The sequence below is a fragment of the Aethalodelphis obliquidens genome, unplaced genomic scaffold, assembly GCF_003676395.1.
Source record: "Aethalodelphis obliquidens isolate GAN/ISIS:26980383/991018 unplaced genomic scaffold, ASM367639v1 scaffold34, whole genome shotgun sequence".
Lineage (NCBI taxonomy): Eukaryota > Metazoa > Chordata > Mammalia > Artiodactyla > Delphinidae > Aethalodelphis > Aethalodelphis obliquidens.
The window spans coordinates 16,479,332-16,502,858 of record NW_020837978.1 but is presented as its reverse complement, the minus strand read 5'-3'; the positions used below and the strand labels follow the sequence as shown (position 1 = coordinate 16,502,858).

Genomic DNA, 23,527 nt, shown 5'->3' with positions numbered 1-23,527 from the left:
GACGCGCAGGCTCAGCAGCCATGGCTCACGGGCCCAGCCACTCCGCGGCATGTGGGATCTTCCCGGACCGGGGCATGAACCCATGTCCCCTGCATCGGCAGGCGGACCCTCAACCACTGCGCCACCAGGGAAGCCCCAACCATTTCATTTCTTAAAACATATCTATCAAAAGGACATTCTTGCATATTTCTTTCACACTTTCATGTGTGAATTTGAGGACTAAGTGATTCTTTTACTTAGCATTAGAACATATTCTTGAGAAAAGAACTCTGCATATTGTCATTTTAAAAAAATATATGTGAATATACAGTTTATGTTGGGTAGTGACTGCGCAAATTCAACGCTGCTCAAATGGGGTAGGACCCAATTAAAGTTTATGTCCAAGGCCCCAAGGTCCTGGGAACCCTAATGACATCCTTGCCATATATCACAGTGAAAAATCCTCTCGTTGGGAAGTAAGTCTTTAAAATTACACAAGAAAATAAAAATAAATGATTCAAGTTTTCTACTTTTTAAAATCTCAGTATTATGTTAAAAAGACAACAGAGAAGCCAGTAAAGTGACAGGTAATGAAAACAGTAAAATTTATGAGGTATTTATTAAAAATTATAAAAACACAAATCTCTCTCAAACCAGAATCGCATCTCTTGCTTTGTTCTATGTAGTTTTCTTCCATCTCCCTATAAATCCCATTACATATTTCAAGAAATCATCTTATCCATTTAAATAAAAACATCAAAGGACTTGGTTAATTTTCCAACAGGATTAATAAATTGGAATAGAGTAATTTCAGTCATATGATTGGCTGCTCATGACCAGCGGTTTTAAATTAGTTTATTAAGTAATTTAGACACTTTCTTTGTAAAGGTTGCCTGATTTAGGACATTCCCATATGCCTCCACACGTGCTAACACTACCAGGTTATCTTCAATCTAGCTGCCATTATGCCGCCAACTTTCAACCAACTGAAGAGAATAATGAATCAGCTTCAAGTTGGCTCATATGTAAACTTCTACTGCTCCCAGCTAAAACAGGGGCCAATTTCAACTGTAAAGAAAATTAATTAAAAAGATTTCACCTCCACTGTTTGAGAAACATGGCACCATGAACACCACTGAACTAACAGCTTAAAAGCATGCAGCTTTATGTAAAATCCCATAGTGTGGATTTCAGTCTTAAATGCTGTAGGTTGTTTTAAAGATTGGATTTTTTGAGGAAACAGATCAGGAAATGCCTCGTCCCTAAATTCATAACATGAATATTTGAGAAGGCTCACACTGCTGGAGAAAAAAAATAAATAAATGAGACTCTCGTTTGTTAAAGGTTCATTACAAAAAAAGACTTCAAAGGCTTCAGAGGAAAAAAGATGCAAATGAAAAGGGCCACATTTATACTCCTTCTAAAAAACAGAAGGAGTGAGCACCAGACACACCATTTGAAGTGAGAGCCATTGTATGAATGTAGTGTTAGGCATAAACTAGGGCAATGTGGTAATATCAGACCCTCTTTCTAAGAATGACAATACTGTATTAAATTTTAATAAACACTGAACAAAACAATTTTATGCTGGATCAGTTATCCAGACTAGTGGTTCTATAGAAACCCCTGAAACTTTGGTGTTTCCAAGAATCATGAATCTATTTGGCATAAAGCTATGCTAGTTTTTATAGGGAAAAGTAAGCAAATGTCAGAGCAGAAGAGTGCTTAAAATATTTCATTTATTTCTAAATGTCCATCATAGTTGGAAATTATTCACTGGATAGATGAACTTCCCCGAGAGGACAGGAAAACTTCTCCACTAGAGAGTAAAGTTAGATTATAGAGTCCTCACAAGATCGAGGCTATACTATTCTTTACAAGCAACAGGATAGATGGGACAAAACATACAAATTTTTGGTTCTGATGAACTCTCTAAAACTATATAGAGTACAGAGTTAATTTTTTTAAAATCACCTGGAGATGCTAACTGGCTAGACTCATACTCTCCAATCCCAGTGAGTCACAGCACCTGAAACTGAAATTGTGGATGGACGGGTGGGATAGGTTGTCTTCTCCAGGCATCTCTAATTTCCTCTCCAGGGATCTCTGATATTTCCAGTGCTGGAAATACTGGCGATCCCTAGGTAGGTTCTGGAGCCTTCCACACAGTTGGGATAGTTCTAGAAAAGTCACATGGATGCCACAGTGTAATTCAGAATCCAAAGAAAGAACAATGGGCTTAGTACTATTTTCTAATACTTTGATGGTATCATCTTTTGGCCCCTTTTTAGCTCATGGATGCTGTTGAAACTGTTCAAAATGCAACAGATTTAAAAGGTCCATCTTTGGAGTAACATAAAAGGCTAAAACTTGTTGGGAAATTGTTGCCTAGTTAAGTAGCCACATTAATTTCCCAAACAACTGAGTCAGCACTCACCCAAATGGAGGTAAAAGGAGCTGTTGATTCCTTAACCTCACTGAATCACATTAACACAACTATTTGGAAAGTGTTCTAGTCCATTCTGCACAACAGGCTGCACGTCTACACTCGGCAAAATCTTGTGCAACAGGTATGGACTGTGTGCATTATTTGCTACTGCTCTAGTAAGCAAAAGGCAAGAAATTTCACAGGTGTAACCAATTGTTTGCAATTCTGAAAACATGCTATTCACCAGCACCAGCGTGCCCCAAAGGACTCTCTTACATCAGACAAGTTTACCTATAATAAGCTAGAATAAATGCAAAGGAGGGATACAGGCCAACAACAGACATCTAATGTAAAAATTCTTATTCTTTAGCCTTGCTCTCAGTTCTGTTCAAGATCAGGAAGTATTAGAGATACATCATTATTCTGTTTTCAACTTTGAAAGTTGTATATACTTAACGATTATAATTATGAAATCTTAGAATATATTTTCTATTCACTGATTTGAATATTCGAACAATTAGCTGTATTTGCTTGAATGCACACCAAGTGTCTTTATTTCTGGTAATTAGGATAATCAAGAAATGCCTGGAGGTGAAAAAACAAAATTAGACACGTAAAGGGAAGATGAGGAAGGAAGGAGAAAGTAAACAGAAGAAGAAAAAGACTTTTAAAAGATCTGTATGTAGTCAGGATAAGTGACTAATTGAAGGTGGAAAAAATAATTGCTTACAATTTGTATAAAGCAATTATATCCACGTAGTACTTGGTACAAAGGTACATAATTATAAACAAGAAGATGGAAATAAAGAGTTGTATTTTAATTTAGAAAAACAACAGAGGAAAAGATTATGGGAAAAAATTATGGAAAGTAGAAAGACCCAGGCCACAAATATGCCAAGATAAATGACACAGCCCCAGTGGGGAGAACAGTGCCCCAGACGAGAATGTTCTGTATGACCTTGGCCAGCATTATTTCCTGCCTTTTATAATCACAAAAGGCATTCAACGTTTGGTGATGATGAGAAGTAGGATTTTGAAGAATATAATTATAGGCTGCAAGTGTTTTCTGTGGAAGCAAAATTATCATTCATGTCTGAGATTGTGTAAATGTGCCTTAATTTTGGTCAATGGCAATTTGAACTTTTTAAAAAAACAGAATCCCAAAATCTCCTTATAAATCCCATTCTGCAAGAAAACCACAAAGATAAGTGTGTAAAAGCAAAGACATTCCCAGATACTCTTCAAAAAAATGGTATCTCAGAGAAAATTATCTCTTTTGTAGTGACATGATTTGACCTACCTCCACGTCAAAATCAGTTGACAACTTCAAAAAGCCACATTAAAGGAGATTTAAGCAGAGCACAGCTAAAGCAGTTTTCATCTACTAGGTCAGGTACAGAAATGATCACAACGCACATTACCTTAGCAAGACTGGCAACTCTACACAAATCAATGGGGTGCGATGCACAGATGGAAGGTGGATAAAACTGAGGGGCAAGAAGAAACCACATCAAGGGTGTCTAAGGAAAACTTAAAGGCTTTGAAAGCTTCCAAAGTCCCACCTCTCTCTGGTACCTTTAATTGTGGCTACCATAAGTGCATTTTTGCCACATGCTTTTAAAAGAAAAAAGGAGATGGTTATTTCTTAAATGCTAACAGACTTACTTGTCTTTCAGAAAATCCACTACTCTTTTGAAGTCAGCCACGCAGTATTCTCTTTTCATTTCCATGAGCACAGTGTCAGAGGCAGACTGGACTGGTATGTGCAGAAAGGCATAGACTCGGGGGTGATTAAGGATTTTTGCCATTTCCTTGAAAAAGATGGAAGGAGAAAACAATCACTGTAACAAAGCAGAGAATGGTTTCCCTCAGATCAATTCTCACGAGTACAAGCAAATACACACAGCTGAAAACAGACCAATCTTCTAGGCTCCCCGAGGGAAAGTCCACCGGCATCACTCTAGGGTGACATCTGGGAATTTAACATGACTTTCGGAGGATTTCACAGAAGTGTTATTTCCTCACGGTCATTGCCTCTCTTAGGTGACGAAACAGACATAAAGTCATGTAATGCCTAGAGAGTAAAAAAGATTTTTGCATACTTCAAAATAAACACCACTCCTCCCTTCCCTCAAAGCAGTGTTATATTCTGCCCTGTTACATTAGCAGCAGAAGCAGCAACATTTAAGGCAAACGGTCACAGCTGTAGAATCCTGTATACTTGAATAAAGTTCCCAAATTTAGGGCAAGTCAACACTTTTTTTTTTTTTAACGCTGAAGGAGAAAACGAAATCTGTTAACTCACCTGTTTCTTTTCTAGCTAGTTAGCAAACACTTATTTTTGAGTGTCTACTATGCAAAAGGCAGAGTATCAGACAATGAAGCCAACCAGTTCACCAATGGTCACCTACTGCTATCTACCTTTAAGCTGCGGAGTTCCAAAGAAGAGAAATAAGGAAAGAGCAGAAAGAAGAATCTGTCTTGCAAAGTTAAAGAGAGCAAGTTTAAGTGAAACAAATTAGGAAATTCAGAGATTGTTCTAAATTCCTCCAAGGATACAAAGTGGGTAGAAAAAAGAGTGGTAAAAGGAAAACGGTGGTAAGGAAACCATTTATGTGAGCAAAAAGAAAAATGTGACTAATTTATGGCCCATCAATGGGTTGGGGGAGAAGAAGGAAGGAGAAAAAGAGGGGGAGGGGAAAAAGGGGGAGAAGAGAGAGAACACTAAAGGTCCAATAGAGATAAAAATGTCAAGAAAGGAACTGCTCTTTAATAACTTGCATGTGTCCAGTGATTTTTAGTTTTCAGAGTACTGTACCGTACTTTCACAAAGTACTGTACCACACTTTCACATCTGTCATCTCGTTTTATCATTAGGACAGTATTTTGAAGGATCTTATGGAGTCGAAGAGCCACCTAATTCCGTACAGTCACCTCTCAGCTATTCAGGGCTCAGTCACGCATATGTGTCACCCATACCCTTCATTCCTTCTTTTTCTTTCCGTTGACTATAATATTAGTATTTTGACCAAAGTGGAAGAATAGAGTGACACACTCAAACTAACCATCTTCTTAGGAGCAGCTTAGTTGGTTTAAAAAATCCTTCTAAGAGATTCAAATAACCAAATGATGCTACTCATGGATATCCTTTATTGACCTTCTCTTCCAGGAATTAATAGGGATATACCTTGTTATATATAGATTACTAAATTGGAACTGAAGTTCAAGAATTTCTTATTTAGCAGCAAAATAACTGGCTAACACATCATCGGAAGATTTCCTTCACAAAAGTTTTCCTTTTCTTGGCTGGGTATTTAGTTAGAAGGCTCTTCATCTCCTTACTCAACACCTTCCATGTATAATAAGGCTGTGGGATACAGGGCAACATTTATCACTACCTACTCTACAATAAATATGTTGTCCTCCTGCTAGATTCTCTGTCTTTCAGGTTTTTCACACTTGAATATCAAGATTCTTGAACAGTGTGAGAAAAACAAATTATACAAAAATATCTGTTTCCTAAAGGCCCAGGACTCAGCTTTAGTTAACTTTCAACGTACATACTGTGGTAAAGAAAAATGACACCTTAACAAATAACACAATTTGTGAAATGAAATTTTACTCTCAATCTCTGTGCCTTGGTTTTCTCATCTGGAGAATGGAGACAGTGGTAATACCCACCTCACTGGGCTACAAGGCCGTTGTAAAAATAAGATAATCCAGTATGTGCTTATACGTTGGCTCTCAATACATAAATTATCTAACATTCTTCTTCCCTGGAGAGTATTGAAAGTTCATGGTAACACGTTTTCATACACACGAATGGGACTTTATCAATAAACAGAATAGCTTTTCAACAAGGCAGTTTCCTTACCTAGTAAGTGAAGGAGAGATAACTTGTACTGACTTGCAAAATCTAAATTTGAAAGGGGTTCCCAGTAAACATGACCCAGGGCCAGAAAGGGTGCAGTTTCTGTTGGAAACGCTCAGGGTGGCCTTCTCCTATAAACAGGATACTGCACTAGATGAAGCACTGCCCTATTACAGTATGACAATTTTCAAATTAAAATGTTAATAGCAAACAAGTAGGATAAATTTGGTGGGTTTTTCCCCTTTGGCTCAAAATTAGATTTCCCGCTAGTAATCATCTTCAGCTTCATACTACAGACTTTGCAACTTTGTAATAGTAGGCACCAGAACACAAAATAAACTTGCCCCTTATTTAAAGTCTGTATTTCTTCTACTAAAAGAATCACGACTTAACATAGATTAATGTACCCCAAAGAGACAAAGTACATATTTTTTCTTTTGTTTTTCCTTTGATCCTTCTCAGCACTGTTGGTTAAGAGTAACCTTTGGGCTACTTCCCCTTTCAAAATTCGTCTCTATTTTTAAGGTTCAGCTTAGAGTTACAGATTCTCTGGTGCAAGAGATGACTTCCTCCTCTGTGATTCCTCAGCAACCTGTTCCTGGTGTTACCAAAATATCTCCTTGGTTCTACTTTGCAACATGGGTCATGCATCTCCAGATGGAAGATGGACAAGGGCTGCGATTATGTTTGACTCCCCTCTGGGTCTCTACAATGGCTAGGACTGTGCTGAGTACACCGCCAAACATATAAATGCAGATCTGAGTCAAAACTACATCAAGATACAAAGAGAGAGATTTAAAATATAATTGCTATTTGATAGGAAGACAAATTTTCAATTAGCTCCATTTGGTTACCATTTATTTGGTAAATGAGCACATATTCAGGCAGGTAAACAAGCAGATAGTCAGCCTGTTTTAATTTTAGAACAGTGAAAAATTATATATGAATATGTAAGTAAATATATATCTAAGAAAAGATCAGATTCTTTATAGGTAGCCCCACCATGGGTTATAATTCTAAGTCTCTTGGAGCCTTGGATTGGAATTACAATGTACATTCTTACGGAAATAATTTATAAATGGTGTGCCCAAGAACAGCAGCCATGAGCACCCCTAAACTCAGAGCTGGGTAAGAGAGTCTGAGTAGACAGGCAAGTATGTGTGCAGACATGTGTGCACACAGGCCTGTGTAGGTCTGTGTGTGCATGCAGGCACATGTGTGTGTTTTAAGGAGCCCTGGTAGCAACTAGCATAGAAATAGTATCTATTTTAATATATGGTCATTTTTTATTTAAGGGTTGATGTACCAAGGCTGCTTAAAATAGATGGTGACTATTTCATAGGTAAAGACCAGAGAATGTCTAACAGATCAACAAAACAGTATTTCTACCTGGTGTTTTCACATGGGGTTTTCCTATTACAAATTGGTGTTCATCTCACTATTTGTGATTTTTTAATGAACTTAAAAAGCAAAGAAAAAATAATGAATGAAAACAGGCTTAATTTTAAAAAGCAATTTATGTATGGTGCATTTTTAAAAGAAATGTTAAGTTTCACTTTTATTGCCTAGCAGTCATCAAATTCATCATCATATTCTACCTGGTTTTGAATATATATACTACCAGCTGAACAAAGTCACTCAGTGTATATTAATGCTTGCATTCAGATGTCTCTGCATTCACAGTGAAAGCCCTCTCAGATTATAGCTTTGTTAGGAAGTATTGTATCTGCATACTTAAAATGCTAAACTTTATGTAACATCGCTATGTTTTTTTTTTCAGCTAATCTAAGATATATGTTGAAGCAAGAAAATACCTCAAAAAAAAAAAAAAAGACAAGCTATACCATTTACCCTTAGGCATGAAAAGATAGCTTATTTAACATATAATTCACATACCATACCATTCACTCATAAAATGTATGCAATTAAATGTTTTTTAGTATATTCACAAAATGGTGCAGTTTGCCTGGAAATTTCTTGTTTATCACTCAAAATTAAACTCCATTTGGGGTGGAACTTTCTATGGCCCATACAACACTTAATTTCTTCATCCCCTTTCTACTTTTGTAATTGATATGCAATTCCATTCCAGTATTTATTGAAAACTGGTTAAGAAAAAGACCTCAGCAGTCTGACAGGCTGAGGTTCTACATTTAGTTATTTCATTTACTGCTCTTCACTGGGGACAAATTATTTAAATGTCTCCGAATGTTCATTTTCTTCATTCATAAAATGACAATGTATCAGCAGGATGCATTAGGTTATGCTGTATAGCATATGATCTCAAAAATCTCAGTGGCTGAGCCCGCACGCCACAACTACTGAAGCCCGCGCGCTGAAACTACTGAGCCCGCGTGCTGCAACTACTGAAGCCTGTGCTCCGCAACAAAGAGAAGCCACTGCAATGAAAAGCCTGAACACCGCAAGGAAGAGTAGCCCCCGCTCGCGACAACTAGAGAAAGCCTGCGTGCAGCAATGAAGACTCAATGCAGCCAAAAATAAACTTAAAAATTAAAAAAAAATCTCTGTGGCTTATAACAACAAAAATGTAATTCTTCTTCATGCTACACATCTTTCATGGACTGGCTAATAAAGCTTTGCTCAAGTTGTTTCCACTTGCAAACTGTGAATGTGGAAGAGGGGGAGGAAAAGAGAATCACAGGCTTAAACCTTCTTCCCGCATTTCACTGGTTGTTGCAAGTCACACACCTGCTCCTGAGCTTAACTAGGCAGATATTCTCACGCTCCCATGGAGAGGGAAAGCAGAATATTTGGTAAACGGTGATACGATCTACCATAGAGATAATAAAAATACCTGCACTGTGGAGGGAGGAGTCAGATGAGATACATAAAGTATCGATACTCAGTCGAGTGCCGGACACAAGTGAGTGCTTCCCCATCCAAGGAGGCAGTTGTGTTTACATGTTTGTTTATAAAATGCAAAGGAGGTTACTGCGTCCTTTGCATCCCCATCCCAGAAACACAGTTTTCTGTCTAATAAATACTTGTTTGGCTGCATCATTTCACATACCAAGCAACCATAACTAGAGCAGTGAAATCACCAGAACATTGTTTCGACTCTGTACCGCGTGATGTGCAAAACGAAAGTTAGCATCATTTGGGATATTCAGACCATAAACAAGTAAGAGTTAAATATTTCTAAATAAATCTTTAACATCTGCCTTCCCATTGGGTTCTTTAATTATTTACGTCATATTTGGGAGAAGCCAATAGAATTTGTCTGAGTTGAACACTCAGTCTAACTGGGTTGCACGTACTATCCCCATTAAATTGATCAGGTATTGATTTGTTCTTTTAGTGTCTGGTAGACATGGTCTTTTTTTTAATGGAAAAAAGGGCAACTATATTTTAAATATATATATATTTTATATATATATATAATATATATATATAAACATATATACTTTATATATACATAATTTTTAACATACACCAATGCATGTTATAGTGTTTGAATCACAACAGATTTTATTGTTAGCTTTCTTGTCTATTTTATTTTATTATTTTTTTTTATTTTCTTTTTTTTTGCGGTACGCGGGCCTCTCACTGTCGCGGCCTCTCCCGTTGCGGAGCACAGGCTCTGGATGTTCAGGCCCAGCGGCCATGGCTCACGGGCCCAGCCGCTCCGTGGCATGTGGGATCTTCCCGGACCAGGGCACGAACCCGTGTCCCCTGCATTGGCAGGCGGACTCTCAACCATTGCGCCACCAGGGAAGCCCCTGTCTATTTTATTTTAAAATTAATACAGTAAAATTGACTTTTTTCTATGTGTTCAGTTTCATGAATTTTAACATAGGTATAGATTCACGTACCTATCACAACAATCCAGATATGAGAACTCTTTTGATTTCTTGCCATTAGCAGAGCAGAATAATTTAAAAATAAAACAAAACACTGATAATATCAGATGAACATAAATGTGTGTATAATTACAACTCTTAGCATTTTGACATTAGTATTAATGTATATTCTTATCTTCATAATGTGAAGTCTGATTATTGACTCTGACACTAAGATGAGTGGTAATGGTAAAGGGGGACTGAAGTCCTTTTAACATTTCTATGAAAGCTAATTAGAACAGATGTTTTGTCTCAACTTATTTTAATGCAAATATTGAAAATGTTAACTCTTTGCAGTTTAGAAGTGAATTTCCTGTTATAATTAAGTTATAGATCAAATATAAATTAGAATCTGTTCACAATATCCACTCCTTTTCATTTGGGATATAAGGATTGGAAGTGTTCTCCACTTGTGCTCCCTTGTTCACTTTCTGATGCTATTAATGATAATTTATTTTTAGATGGCTGAAAGTAAATGTAGGTGCTGGTAATTGACTTAGTGGCTGTTACAGTGTCATTAATGAAATAATGGATGAAATATGACTATGATCTTACTTTAGCTTGACCTATATGACCTTTGGAGCATTGAAGGTGACTCCTAGGAAATAGGATTTCCTAGAACACAGGCACTGATGTTTGACCTTTAGCTAGAATTCTTTGTAGGATTTACTCTAAAATAACCATTTTGATTAATCAACTGCGTTATCCAATCATTCATTCATTCAACTGTAATTTAACTGTTTAAGCACCAGGCATTAAGCAAGGAAATGGAGAGACAGAGAAAAACACTGTATACTCTTGGGGTATGAGCATGCATGGTAAAATTGTAGGACAGGGAAATAAGAGCTATTGAAGTCTGTACAGTGTGCTCTGCCATTGAGAGTAAAACTACCTAAAAAAGAGATATTTAAAATAACATAACATTGCTACAACAGGGATGAACTTTGAAAACATTATACTAAGTGAAATCAGCCAGACACAAAAGGACAAATACTGCATGATCTCACTTACAAGAGGTACCTAGAATAGTCACATTCATGGAGACAAGTGGGGGAGAGAGGCATGGGGAGTTTATTGTTTACTGGGCACAGTTTGGGACAATGAAAAAGCTCTAGAGATGGATAGTGGTGACGGGTGCATAATACTGTGAATGTACTTTACGTCCCTGAACTGTACACTCAAAAATAGTCAACAGGTAACACACATAAGACATAAGGCTGTATATCTTGTAAAATGATCCAGTAAAACCTGTCATATCAGTTCTGCTTCTTTCAGTCTAATAATATCAATTATATCTTTAAAAGTACATTTGGGAAAAATAAGGAGTACACTTGGGGACCACTTAATGATTCTCTACCTATTTACTCTTTTATCAAATATACCAACGGTAACATTATTTGTTGAAATCACTTTAAAGAGAGAATTGTTTGTTTGAGGGTTCGACTCACAGATCTTATAGGCTGAACCTGTTACATACTTCTAAAATAAAGATACATATGGTAATTAGTGTACATAAAATAATGAAAAACACTGTTCTTTTTAAAAATGAATGTTTTTCTGTATTATAAAGGTAATATATATTCATTTTTAAAGTTTCGGAAAAACAAAAATAGAGAAAATAAATCATAGTTAAAGCAATACTGTCACTATCATCTTGAAACAATTATATTATAAAATTATATTTGATACTATTTGGTGGGCTTGGAGAAAGTAAAATGATTTTCAAAGAACAAAATATTAAGTTAATAATATTTCTTAACAATATATCATTCAGTGTGAGCTCAATTTCTTCAAAAATGAAAGAAGTAAACCTTTCTTCTAAGCAGGGTTCAAATCACCTAGGCATTTATACTCAAGGGGCTCATTCCACATTAGCATAACAGGAGAGAGAAATGTGAATATGAAAACAACAAACAAAGGAGAATCAGAGATAAGAATCAGCAAAAATGCCTTAGAATCATTCCTGAAGAAGTTATTACCATTTGAGTAACTGTCCCTGGAGCTATGATGAGAGAGTAAAAAAAAATAAATAGACCTGAAAGAAATTTCTTTGTTCAAAAACAAAACCAAAAATGAGAATGAAAGTAAAAGGAGAAAAGAGGTATGAGCAATTCTTTCCCCATTCCCAAATTTATTGTAATGTAAGGGAATTCTTAAAAACATGGGCCAGAAGAAGTCATTTAATTGGAATGATTATTAGAGGGAAGAAGAAAGCCCTCAGCACTCTCCAAATCACAATACTATCAAGTGGTACAGCAGCAGTAGTAACAGTAGTAATAGTGATAAGCACCCTTACGTGCTAGACATTTTGCTGATTCACAATGAAACCTGCAGAGCTCTGGCGGGGCCTTCCTGGGTATAAAAGTCCCTCTGTGACCCCCACTTCTTGTCTGTAGAAAAAAAGGCTTCAGTCCCCTAAGCCTCCCCCAAATTCCAAAGAGCAAACTCAAGTAGTTACTAATTATGGAAGTGAGAGAATGCAGAAACAAAGGAAAAGCAGTCAAGCAAGAAAACTAGTAAGAGCTTAAACAACAGTTTAAGGATAAAACAGAGTCCTAGTTCCTCCTCAAGGGATATACATAACAATTTGACACAAATCTTTGAGTTGTTCTGCAGAAACTAAGACCCACAGCCAGGTGGAGGCCGGTGATTACATGCTGATCGCAAGCAGTAGGCCCCTGACTGGCTGGAACCAGAAGGCTGATGATAAAGATTCCCAAAACATCACCCTGTTACCTCACCACCAACCAATCAGAGAGAAGTCCATGAGCTGCAAACCTCACCCCAAATGCTGCCTTTAAAAATCCTTCCCTGAAAGCCATCAGGGAGTTCAGGTCTTTTGAGCATGAGCTGCCCATTCTCCTTGCTTGGCACCCTGTAACGAACGCTGTACTTTCCTTCATCCCTGATGCCAGGAGACTGGCTTTGTTGTCAATCAGGCGAGCAAGTCCAAGTTCAGCTCGGTAACAACACTCATTATCTCCTTTAAATTTCTGAACAAACCTAGAGAGTAGTTTTACTGAATCTAACACTCAGGGAAGTTACAACCTTGTCCAAGGCACAGTGGTACAACTGGAGTGTAAATACAGTCACCCTGACTCTCAAAAGTTACCAACCCCCAAATATGTCTCTTTTCCATATGGATTATTTTGAGCTAAAGGCCATTGAGAACCAGCAGACTCAGGAAAAGGTCTAAAAACAGGGCCTTTGTTTTCCTTTTGTAAAAGGAATTTCTATTTATAAATTTTCCATCTTTTTTTTTGGCTGCATTGGGTCTTCGTTGCTGCGTGTGGGCTTTCTCTAGTTGTGGTGAGCAGGGGCTACTCTTCTTTGTGGTGCACTTGCTACTCATTGCTGTGGCTTCTCTTGTTGCGGTACATGGGCTCTAGGTGCATGGCTTCAGTTGTTGTGGCACACGGGCTCAGTAGTTGTGGCTCATGGGCTCTAGAGTGCAGGCTCAGTAGTTGTGGCACACGGGCTTAGCTGCTCCGTGGCATGTGGGATCTTCCCAGATCAGGGCTTGAACCTGTGTTCCCTGCATTGGCAGGCAGATTCTTAACCACTGTGCCACCAGGGAAGTCCCGAATTTTCCATTTTTAAAGGTAGAAACTTTGGGGAAAAAAGATGTAAATATGGAAATTCCATACTAGGAAGAAGAGAACAAAATTTTAACAATTTCTATCAATGGTGAAGACAAGACTTAAATATGCATAACAAACCTTTCTAAACAATCCCTGTTTACCACACTTTTCCTGGTCACCTTCCCATAACTAGTCTTCCTCACTCAGAACTACAAATCCGTTTTCTTTGGTTTTAGCATAAGATGGTATATAAACCCAAGTTCTAAACACCCTTTGGGGTTACTGACTGCTGGGTGCTTCCATGCATATGAGCAGGAAGCACATGTTAATAACCTTATGTTTTTCTCTGTTTATCTATCTTTGGCTAGTCTAACTTACAGAAACCCACCTGGAGAACCTACGAAAGGTAGAGGAAAAGATTTTTTACTTCCTTACACTCCATTCCATCAAAATGTGTCTCACAAATGTGTCCTCCCTAAATCTAAAATCATTCCTGAGGAACGGCACTAATTAATTCACATGACAGTGTTAACTAACAATAAGTCATTTCTGGGAGCAGGGCTTGAAATAAGCAGTGGAGAGCTGTCTCTCCAAAACAAGACCAAAATAAAATCAAAGAGTTTAAAATTTTCAGTTTGCAAAATTCTCCTTATGTCTGATTTATTAGAAATGTGTGGATTTTTTCCAAATGTCTCAAAATGCATGAATTAAATGCTTCTTATTACATTAGTTGAAATTAAAATATAATAAATTAATAGGATCTTTGCACTCTTGTTACTGAACAATATGGAATTTGAGGTCAAACGGATAAATGGGTATATAATTTTTATAAAGCAACAAAGAGGGGCCTATTTCTTCCTTGTTCTACTTTAATTGTTTTCACTTGGCAAAACTGGCTTCACGTGTCAGTTCTTTAATTGGCTCTGAAATGAAAGCATTTCCAGTTACTGCATGGTGGGCTAGCTTGTCTAAGAACACCTATAGTCAGAATATTTGCTGAGATTTGAATCTGCTGCTCTTTTAAGCACTGTGGTTCCAAAGTTACAGGATCAGATAGCTTGTAGAGACTATAAAGGAAGATCAGGAAAAACTTCCATGTGATGAGCCAAATTTACCTGTTAAGACTTGAGCTATTTTTTAAATGTTGTTATTTTTTAATCAAATGGAAGTTAAAATCCTATGCAATTAAAATAGATTTCTTCAGATTAGAGAGGGAAATGAAGATTTTTATTTTCTGTCAAAGTCTGTAGCCTCTACAAATATAGAAATCTGATGTACCTTAGTGCCTAAGGTTATAGAAGCAATCATTTGATACATAAGTATTTTCAGATCTTAAATGTTGCCATTTTTATAGGATTAAAGTACTTTTTTTTTACAAAAGATAGAGCAGGGCTTGAACTTCATCTTTCCAGTGATCAAATGTTATAAATATATATTGTTAATATATTATGTTTACCTGGCTTCAAAACTAGATAAAGATGGGTCTAAATAACAATGATTAAAGAGATATAAGATACCATGTTACATACTAAGTATCTCCTTCTGTCTTAGGTGAGAAAAAGGATTTCTAAATCAAGTACTCTGTCTTTTTTAATATTTCAAAATTAGCTACAGATCAAGAATCTAGAAGACAGACAGGAAAAAAGAGAACTATGTCCAAGAGAGTTTAACAACATGTGCAAACTCTGAAATGAATGTCGGTGGAAAGTGATGGCACCAGCAACAGTTCTCCATAGAACGTTCAGATCACTTCCTTTGTCCCATCCTCAAAGGACTCTAAATAATCTCTCCACAGAATTACCTAAATGGGCACAGTTCAGATAGGAGATCTAGAAGGAGCTGGGATTATTGTGAAGTAAGAAGAATAATTTATTCTGAACAAATAATACTCAGTGTCTCTCCAGAAACAGTGTCAAGAAGTGGGAGAACACAGCCCATATGAAGAAATTTCTCCCAAGAGGCTGCCCTGAGTAAATGAAATGTCTTCAGCTGAGTGAAAGGAAGACAGGAAAATCCAATCCCTTAGTGGTTTAAGGATTATACATTAGAACTACTCATTAAAAATTAAAAACAAATGGGATACTCCCATCTGGGTGTTTATTTTCCCCTTAATAAACTATTGAATGACTTTCCCAAGCACTGATTATATATATGACGTTTAAAAATGAACTCACTGTGGATGAATGGATAAAGGAAATATGGCGTATGTATACAATGGTATACGTATTATTCAGACCAAAAAAAGAAGGAAATCCTGCCATTTGTGACAACTTGGATGGACCTTGAGGGCGTTATACTATGTGAAATAAATAAATCAGACAGAAAAAGACAAATGCTGTATGATCTCACTTACATGTGAAATTAAAAAAAAAAGAAAAAGAATTCATAGATACAGAGAACAGATTGGTGATTGCCTATTCTTATCACTTATTGTGATCATTTCACAATACATACAAATATCAAATCATTATGGTGTATACCTGAAACTAAGTTGTATGTCAATTATAGCTCAATTAAAAAAAAAATGAAAGCAGTATATCCTTGCCGAAGCATTACAATCTTTTCCTGATCAGTTTTTAAACCTCTGAATTTCTCACCTTCATCCATTATACCCCATTAGTTGCTATGTGTTTCTTCTACTACTCAACCCTCAGAATTCTCTGATATTTGGCCATATCTACCTCCTGAGCATAACTTCGCACTGTCCAGGTCACACAACTTCTTTCTTACAAACTATAGTGTAAATTGGCCCTTGAAATGGGCACAGAGTATTCCTGGAGGGAAACAAACTAGCAGACAAGGGTCATTTAAAAATGAATTCATGTCCAGGTCTTTAATTTCCATTTGTACTTTTTCATAAAACCGATTTGTCTGTGGTCAAGGCTTCACGCAGGGTGTCCTTTCACACCTCCCTCTCACTTTTACTGAATACCTTCAGGTCACCAAGTAGGGACTTGTGAAGCTGCCTTTTTCAAAACAACATAACGAGCTCCCATGGCTGCCACCCTCAACATCCATTTCATTAGAAGCAGAATTTATAATAAATTTATACATTTATGCTTAAGAAGTATTTATACTGTTTTTGATGAATTGTGTACTACTACTAATCTAATGACAATTCGATAAAAAGTGTTTTTTAGAAAATATTTAGAGCCTTGCGGTCATAATGTTTTAATTTATATATACATTTTGATAGAGAAAAGGGTGGTAGAGTGATCAATAGATGACTTTCAAGCTTAAAAATATATTAGATAGAATTCTGTAGAGAAAATGGAAATTCAAATTCTGGGAAAAAAAGAGGATGATGTAAATTCTCCTATTTTTTAATATTTATTTGAATACATTTGAGAGAGTGATATAACAATTTTATTTTACAATTCTATATTTAAAATATACCAGAGGTTACCTCTTCTGCAGCTATTTAAACTTAGCACAAAAAAAATTCAATGTCAATCAGAAAATGTATGAGGTGGCACATGATTTTAGAAAATTATTTTGGGGTAACACCAAGCAGAAGTTTCAATACCACTCACAGGTCTGCAAAACCAAGTCCCAACATCTTCGTCTGGCATTCTGCCCTCTTTCCAATCTCATCTTCCCTGATAGCTTTTCTCTTTTCCTCCAACATATACCAACTCCCAGGGAGCACATCTCCACCTAAAAGAGACCTACAGCGTTTTGCCTGGGACATGCTCTAGACTTTTCACCCTTGTTTAAATGTCAACCTCAGCCTAGAATGCAACTCCCCACTTCCAAGCTATTCCTGCCTACCCAAAACTATCCACACCTCGTGTATCAATTCCTCCTGTGTTTCCCAATGTATACAAAGAACTAATCATCTCTTCTCAATTTCCACTTAAAGCGCTTTGTATCTCTACTAGGCAATTACCACAATCTACATTTCAATTACCCCCACCACCCGCCACATCATATATAAAAAAACAGTTGGTATCTTTTTGTTTGAGTTGAATAGCGGTAAAACCAAGAGTCAATGTGTTTAAGTAAGACAAACTATAAACTCAGTATTCACAATTCTCATTCTGGCTTTTTCAATGATTTCCTATGTGCCTCCAGGGAAACCTCAACTTTAGATAGTTTATACCTAAGTTTCTGCATTTTAAGCTTGAAGATTATACTCATGCTTTTTTAAGTGTACAGTGTGAGTAACTCTGTAAGGTTGTACAACCACAAACAAAATTGGCAAAGTCGTTTTTTTAAAAATTGAGAAATAATTGATACATAACATTTTAGTATCAGGTATACATCATAATGATTTGATGTATGTATATATTGCAAAATGATCACCACAGTAAGTCTAGTTAACATCCCTCACAACACATTGTTTTTCTTCTTGTGGTAAGGACTTTTAAGATAGACTCTTTCAGCAACTTTCTAATATACAATATAATACGGTATTATAAACTGTAGTCACCATGCTGTACATTACATCCCTAGGACTTATTTATTTTACAACTGAAGATTTGTACCTTTTGACCACTTTTACCCATTTTGCCCACTGCCTACTTACTTCCCTTCCCAATCTGTTCTCTGTTTTTATGGGCTCTTTTTTTTTTTTATTCCACATATAAGTGAGATCATACAGTATTTGTCTTTGTCTTATTTCACTTAACATAATGTCCTCAAGGTCCATCCAGGCTGTTGCTTTCTTTATCCATTCATCCATCGATGGGCATCTTACTTTTTATACAGGAGAATTTTTAATGAAGTTAACCAAAAATAATTTGTCATCATTTGCAAATATGAGAGATCAATGATAAGTATTACTAAATTAGAGGAACCTAAAATTAAAGCCATTTTTAAGATAAATAAGATACAAGGAGGTCACATGACAAGGCCAATCAGCTGAAGAACAGATGATACTGCTCAAACTCTATGCTAGTATCCAAACTTATCTTCATTTTCCTGTCCAAAATATGAGATCTTCTAAACAAACATAGACTCTACAATCCTAAAAAACAAAAAACTCCGTATTCACTAACCATTTTACTAGTCACCTCTCTCAAACAACAACCAGTAACAAAATGATGATGAAATTCATTTTAATTTTTTATTCAACATTAAAATGTGCAACATGATAAATTTCCACAGTCCATTTCAAAAAGAATATACTATATTTCATCCCTCAGTCATATAACTAGTAACTTATAGCCCAAAGAGAATAAGAAAACCTGGTAGTCTCAGAAACAGCTCAACTTCATAGTTATTTGTATGTCTAACCTAACATCTGTTTCCTGTTTATATTTTCACAAGGTATTTTGCATTGCTCAATGTAATTATATATTCTGCAGTAAGAAAAAGTACAATATAAGGCTTCCTTTAGTCCCATCTGGATGTAATAAAGGAATCAAATTTTGAAACGGCAAGACTGTGAAAGGAAACTTCTACCTTTAATCATAACAGAAACAGCTGACTGCCCTTTTCCCTACACCATGACACTTACTAATAACTGTAAGAAAAACACTAGCCACATGTGAAACTCTGAATCAGTGTAGGTAGGATCTGAGGAGCCACAGACGGGTTGAATCTATTTCAAGCTGACTTTACAAAACCCAGTCCAAAGTTGAACGTTTGCAACATTATATGTGGAATGTCCTTTAGGATTCTGATTACATAGTAGCTGAGTAGCCACATCTGTGATATATTACAAAACCAAAGTAGTGGCCAGAAAAGTTGTTAGCATTTTATTTTTTAAGAACTTAACATTTTTGGGGGACTTCCCTAGTGGCACAGTGGTTAAGAATCCGCCTGCCAAAGCAGGGGACATGGGTTCGATCCCTGTTCCGGGAAGATCCCACATGCCGCGGAGCAACTAAGCCCGTGCACCACAACTACTGAGCCCACATGCCACAACTACTGAAGCCCTCGCACCTAGAGCCCATGCTCTGCAACAAGAGAAGCCACCGCAATGAGAAACCCGCACACAACAACGAAGAGTAGCCCCCGCTCGCCACAACTAGAGAAAGGCTGCATGCAGCAACGAAGACCCAACGCAGCCAAAAATAAGTAAATAAATAAAAATTTTTTTTAAAAAAAGAACATTTTTGGTTTAGTAAATCCTATAGTCTCAGTAGTCTAAAATGTGAGTCACTTCCATGTCTTTGAGTCTGTAATCACTTTTCTGAGTTAATGAAAATTAATGTATTATGTTAATTTATTAATTAGATATATAAGGTAATAATTTAACATAACTTTAAGTGACTTATTAAAAAATCATAGAAAGAGAAAACTAAGTGATATATATATCAAACTCCTCTTCCACTGCTACTACTTCTACACAAAGACAAAGGTTTAAAGGGGTTACATGACTTGCCTAAGGTCACAGTTACATAGTGCTAGAATTAGGGTTGGAACCAAGGTCTTCAGATTTTCAGAACAGTGTCCTCTCAAATATAAACCTTCTAAATTGTATGGTATGACAGGTAGATTAAATTACACCAAAATGCATTCTAACAGAACATGTGGCTCAATTATTCAATCTATCATACAAACATATCTAACATACATAAAACCTGTACATTCTGAAGTTTTTCATTCTCTTGAACAGGCATTACATCAAGTACCTACTGGAAAAAACCAACGCACAACCAATCCCAACACTTCGCCTTATAGGGGGAGTATTATGCTAGGCCATCTGTTGAAGGGTCTTCCCATTCAAAAATCTATCTAAGAGAATAGTGGCAACTCTCATACATGGCTGGCAGTTTTATTAAAGTCAAACATATGTCAACCCTATGATCCAGCAATTCCACTCCTACGTATATACCTAAGAGAAATGAGTGCACCTGTTCACCAAAGGACGTGTATGATAATGTTCATGTAAGCTTTATTCATAATAATTGAAACCTGGAAATCACCCTAGCGTTCACCAGGAAAATGGCTGAACAAACTATGATGTATTCACACAATGGAACGCTTCACAGCAATGGACCTGTAACAAATTCCCAACACACAAAACAACATGGATGACTCTCACAGACATTCTGATGGGCAAAAGACAGATGGCAGCACTACAGCAGAGCCCAGGTGAATCATGGCATCCCTTTATCTCTGCTCGTAGTGATCAGTTACCTATAAGCCACTCCTACCCCAGACACCTTGGAAAGTCTCTCACTTCCTCAATGAGTCTTGCTTCACTCCCTCACTAGATCTCTTTCTCCTTCCCCATGAGGACCCTAGACTTCATCTTGCTCTATTAATCATGAGATTTCTGATAAGCAAATCCTTAAAAGTTGCACTTGCCTGATCCAAAAGATGCCTTCATAAAGAAAAAGAAAGAATAAGTTATATACTTTCAGATCTGATACATTAAGGTAAAATTCCAAAATTCTGATATAATAATAGTAATATTAATAGCTAAAACTATTAAGTACTTTCTGTATGTCAGGTACTATTCTAAGATATTAATTCATTGTTCTAAGATATTAATTCATTGTTCTACCAATTCATTGTTCTATTCATTATTAATCTAATCCAGATAAGACAAAATCTTACATTTATATAGCATCCCATAGGGCACTGCTGATACATTGTTTAATATTCTTTGTACAGGGTAACTGCTATTATGCCCCAGGTGATATCTGAAAACATCAAAAGCCACAGAAATGTGAAAAATTCCCTCAGTGCCCCACACAAATCAGCCGCACGTTCAGGACTATATCAAAGAATGGAAGCATAGAAGAATGGAGAAACAGAAGTAGGTTATTGTTATTCCTGCTTTCTTTTGACAACTTCTTTACAGAAATAGTAAGGGCTTTGAGGGACTAAGTTCTAGGGATCTAATGTACAGCATGGTAACTATAGTTAACAATACTGTATTGTATAGTGGAAAAGTTGCTATGAGAATAGAGCCTTAATATTCTCACCATAACAAGAACAACAAAGTGGTAATTATGTGATGTGAAGGATGTGTTAACTAACCTTGTGTGGTAAGCATTTCACAGTATATATTTGAATCAAATCATCACATTGTACACCTTAAACTTACACAATATTATATATCAATTATATCTCAAAGTTGGAAAAAAAACAAAAAAAGGGTAGGAAAAGTTATGTTTATACTATACTGTAGTCTATTAAGTGGGCAATAGCGTTATGTCTAAAAAAGTGCACGTACTTTAGCCAAAAAATACTTTACTGCTAAAAAAATGCTAATCATCAATCGTCTGAGCCTACAGCAAGTCGTAATCTTTTTGAAACAGTTTTATCAGAGATCACTGATCACAGATCACCATAACAAATAATAACAATGAAAAAGTTTTAAATATTGCAAGAATTTGCAATATTTAAAATGTGTCTCTGTGTCAGCAAAATGTGCCACAGAGGCACGAAGTGAGCACACACTGTTGGGAAAATGGCATCGATAGACTTGCTCAGTGCAGGGTTGCCACAAACCTTTACATTTGTAAAAAGTACCATGTCTGTGAAGCACAATAAAATGAGGTATGTCCATACACAAAAGAAGAGTAGCTGGTGCCCTGGGAGACTTGAAAAGGCTCACCAAGAGAACAGAGAGCGCCCCAAGCCCAGGGAGACTGAGAGTGACGCTAGAGGTACGTCTGAGGCCTCATGGAGCCAGCCACCAGAATGATGCCCAATTCCTCTCCAGGGTCATAGGTGGGGAACCAGAATACTCTGTCTATGCAAGAATCATTCCTTGAATAAGAGAGAGATCTTCTTGATGTGGTTTTCCTTAGATTTCACTTTTCTACTGTATCATCTGCAACATGAAAAGCATTTGCAAGTGAGGAGGGCCATGCTATCCAAAAGAAATGTTTCGTTCTCAGGCGTTAGGTAGAGGATGCAAATTCAGTAAGTGATTCCCCACACTCACTACAGAAACAGAAAGCTTTTGGGTTCCAGGCCTCTCTGACACAGGCTTATATAAATATGATACAACCGTCAAAGCAAGTACTGGGATGATTATTTCATACCAAATACCAGACAATGGAATGGCACAACAATTCTTTGAAATGCTATTTTTTTTCTTTTAAGTTCTAGGTCACATCAAGTAAAATGAGTTTGCAAAGATTTTAGAAGGCTCAGAATTTAGAGGTCAAATGGAAAAAATTTAAACCTATCTCATTCAGCTCAGCCCCTTCAAAATGGTGTTTCTTTTTAAAAAGACTGAAATATAAATAGAGTGATCAAGATTCAACGAATTTGCCAGATTAATGACAAACTGATTCAGACTCAGGTCTTCTACTTCTGTGAACACTTCAGTACGGTCACGTCCCATTAAGTTAGAAGGATAATAAATAAAAACATCATAAAGATACTTCAACAAAAATGTTGGTAAAGAAACTGAGGAACTTTAAAATCTGCATTTACTTTCATGAGAGTAAAACAATGCACTGCAAATTTCAAAATGACTCTTTAATTCCTGGAGTTACATATCCTCGAATTACCAGTATTTTCCAGTGTTGTTTTTCTACAAACTCTAGAGTCTATAGCTATTAATTCTAAGTTTGATATCTTTTTAGTTTAGTAAAGCAGCATCGACAGCAAACATCTTTCTGATTAACAAATACCTAATCAACTGATGTGCAAAGCTTTCTGGAAGACTACACAGAGGATGGAACATGGCATAGTGACAGGGACACCATCTCTCAAGAAAACAAAGCATTTTCTTTCCTTTTTTTTGGCCACTCCACACAGCATGTGCGATCTTAGTTCCCCAACCACGGATCGAACCCGTGCCCCATGCACTGGAAGCATGGAGTCTTAACCACTGGACCGCCAGGGAAGTCCCCAAAATAAAGCATTTTCATGAGAAGAGATCTACAGTAGC

General features: G+C 36.7%; 1 protein-coding gene across 6 annotated transcripts in view; it reads right to left on the bottom strand.

Annotated features, from left to right (window-relative positions):
- CDKAL1 (CDKAL1 threonylcarbamoyladenosine tRNA methylthiotransferase) overlaps window positions 1-23,527 on the bottom strand; it is a 665,364-nt gene that overhangs the window by 239,121 nt on the left and 402,716 nt on the right. For all 6 annotated transcript variants that reach the window (XM_027128491.1, XM_027128492.1, XM_027128496.1 and 3 more), the window contains one exon: window positions 4,073-4,218. In XM_027128491.1, coding sequence (XP_026984292.1) covers window positions 4,073-4,218 — 146 coding nt within the window. The remainder of the gene's footprint in view (window positions 1-4,072; window positions 4,219-23,527) is intronic.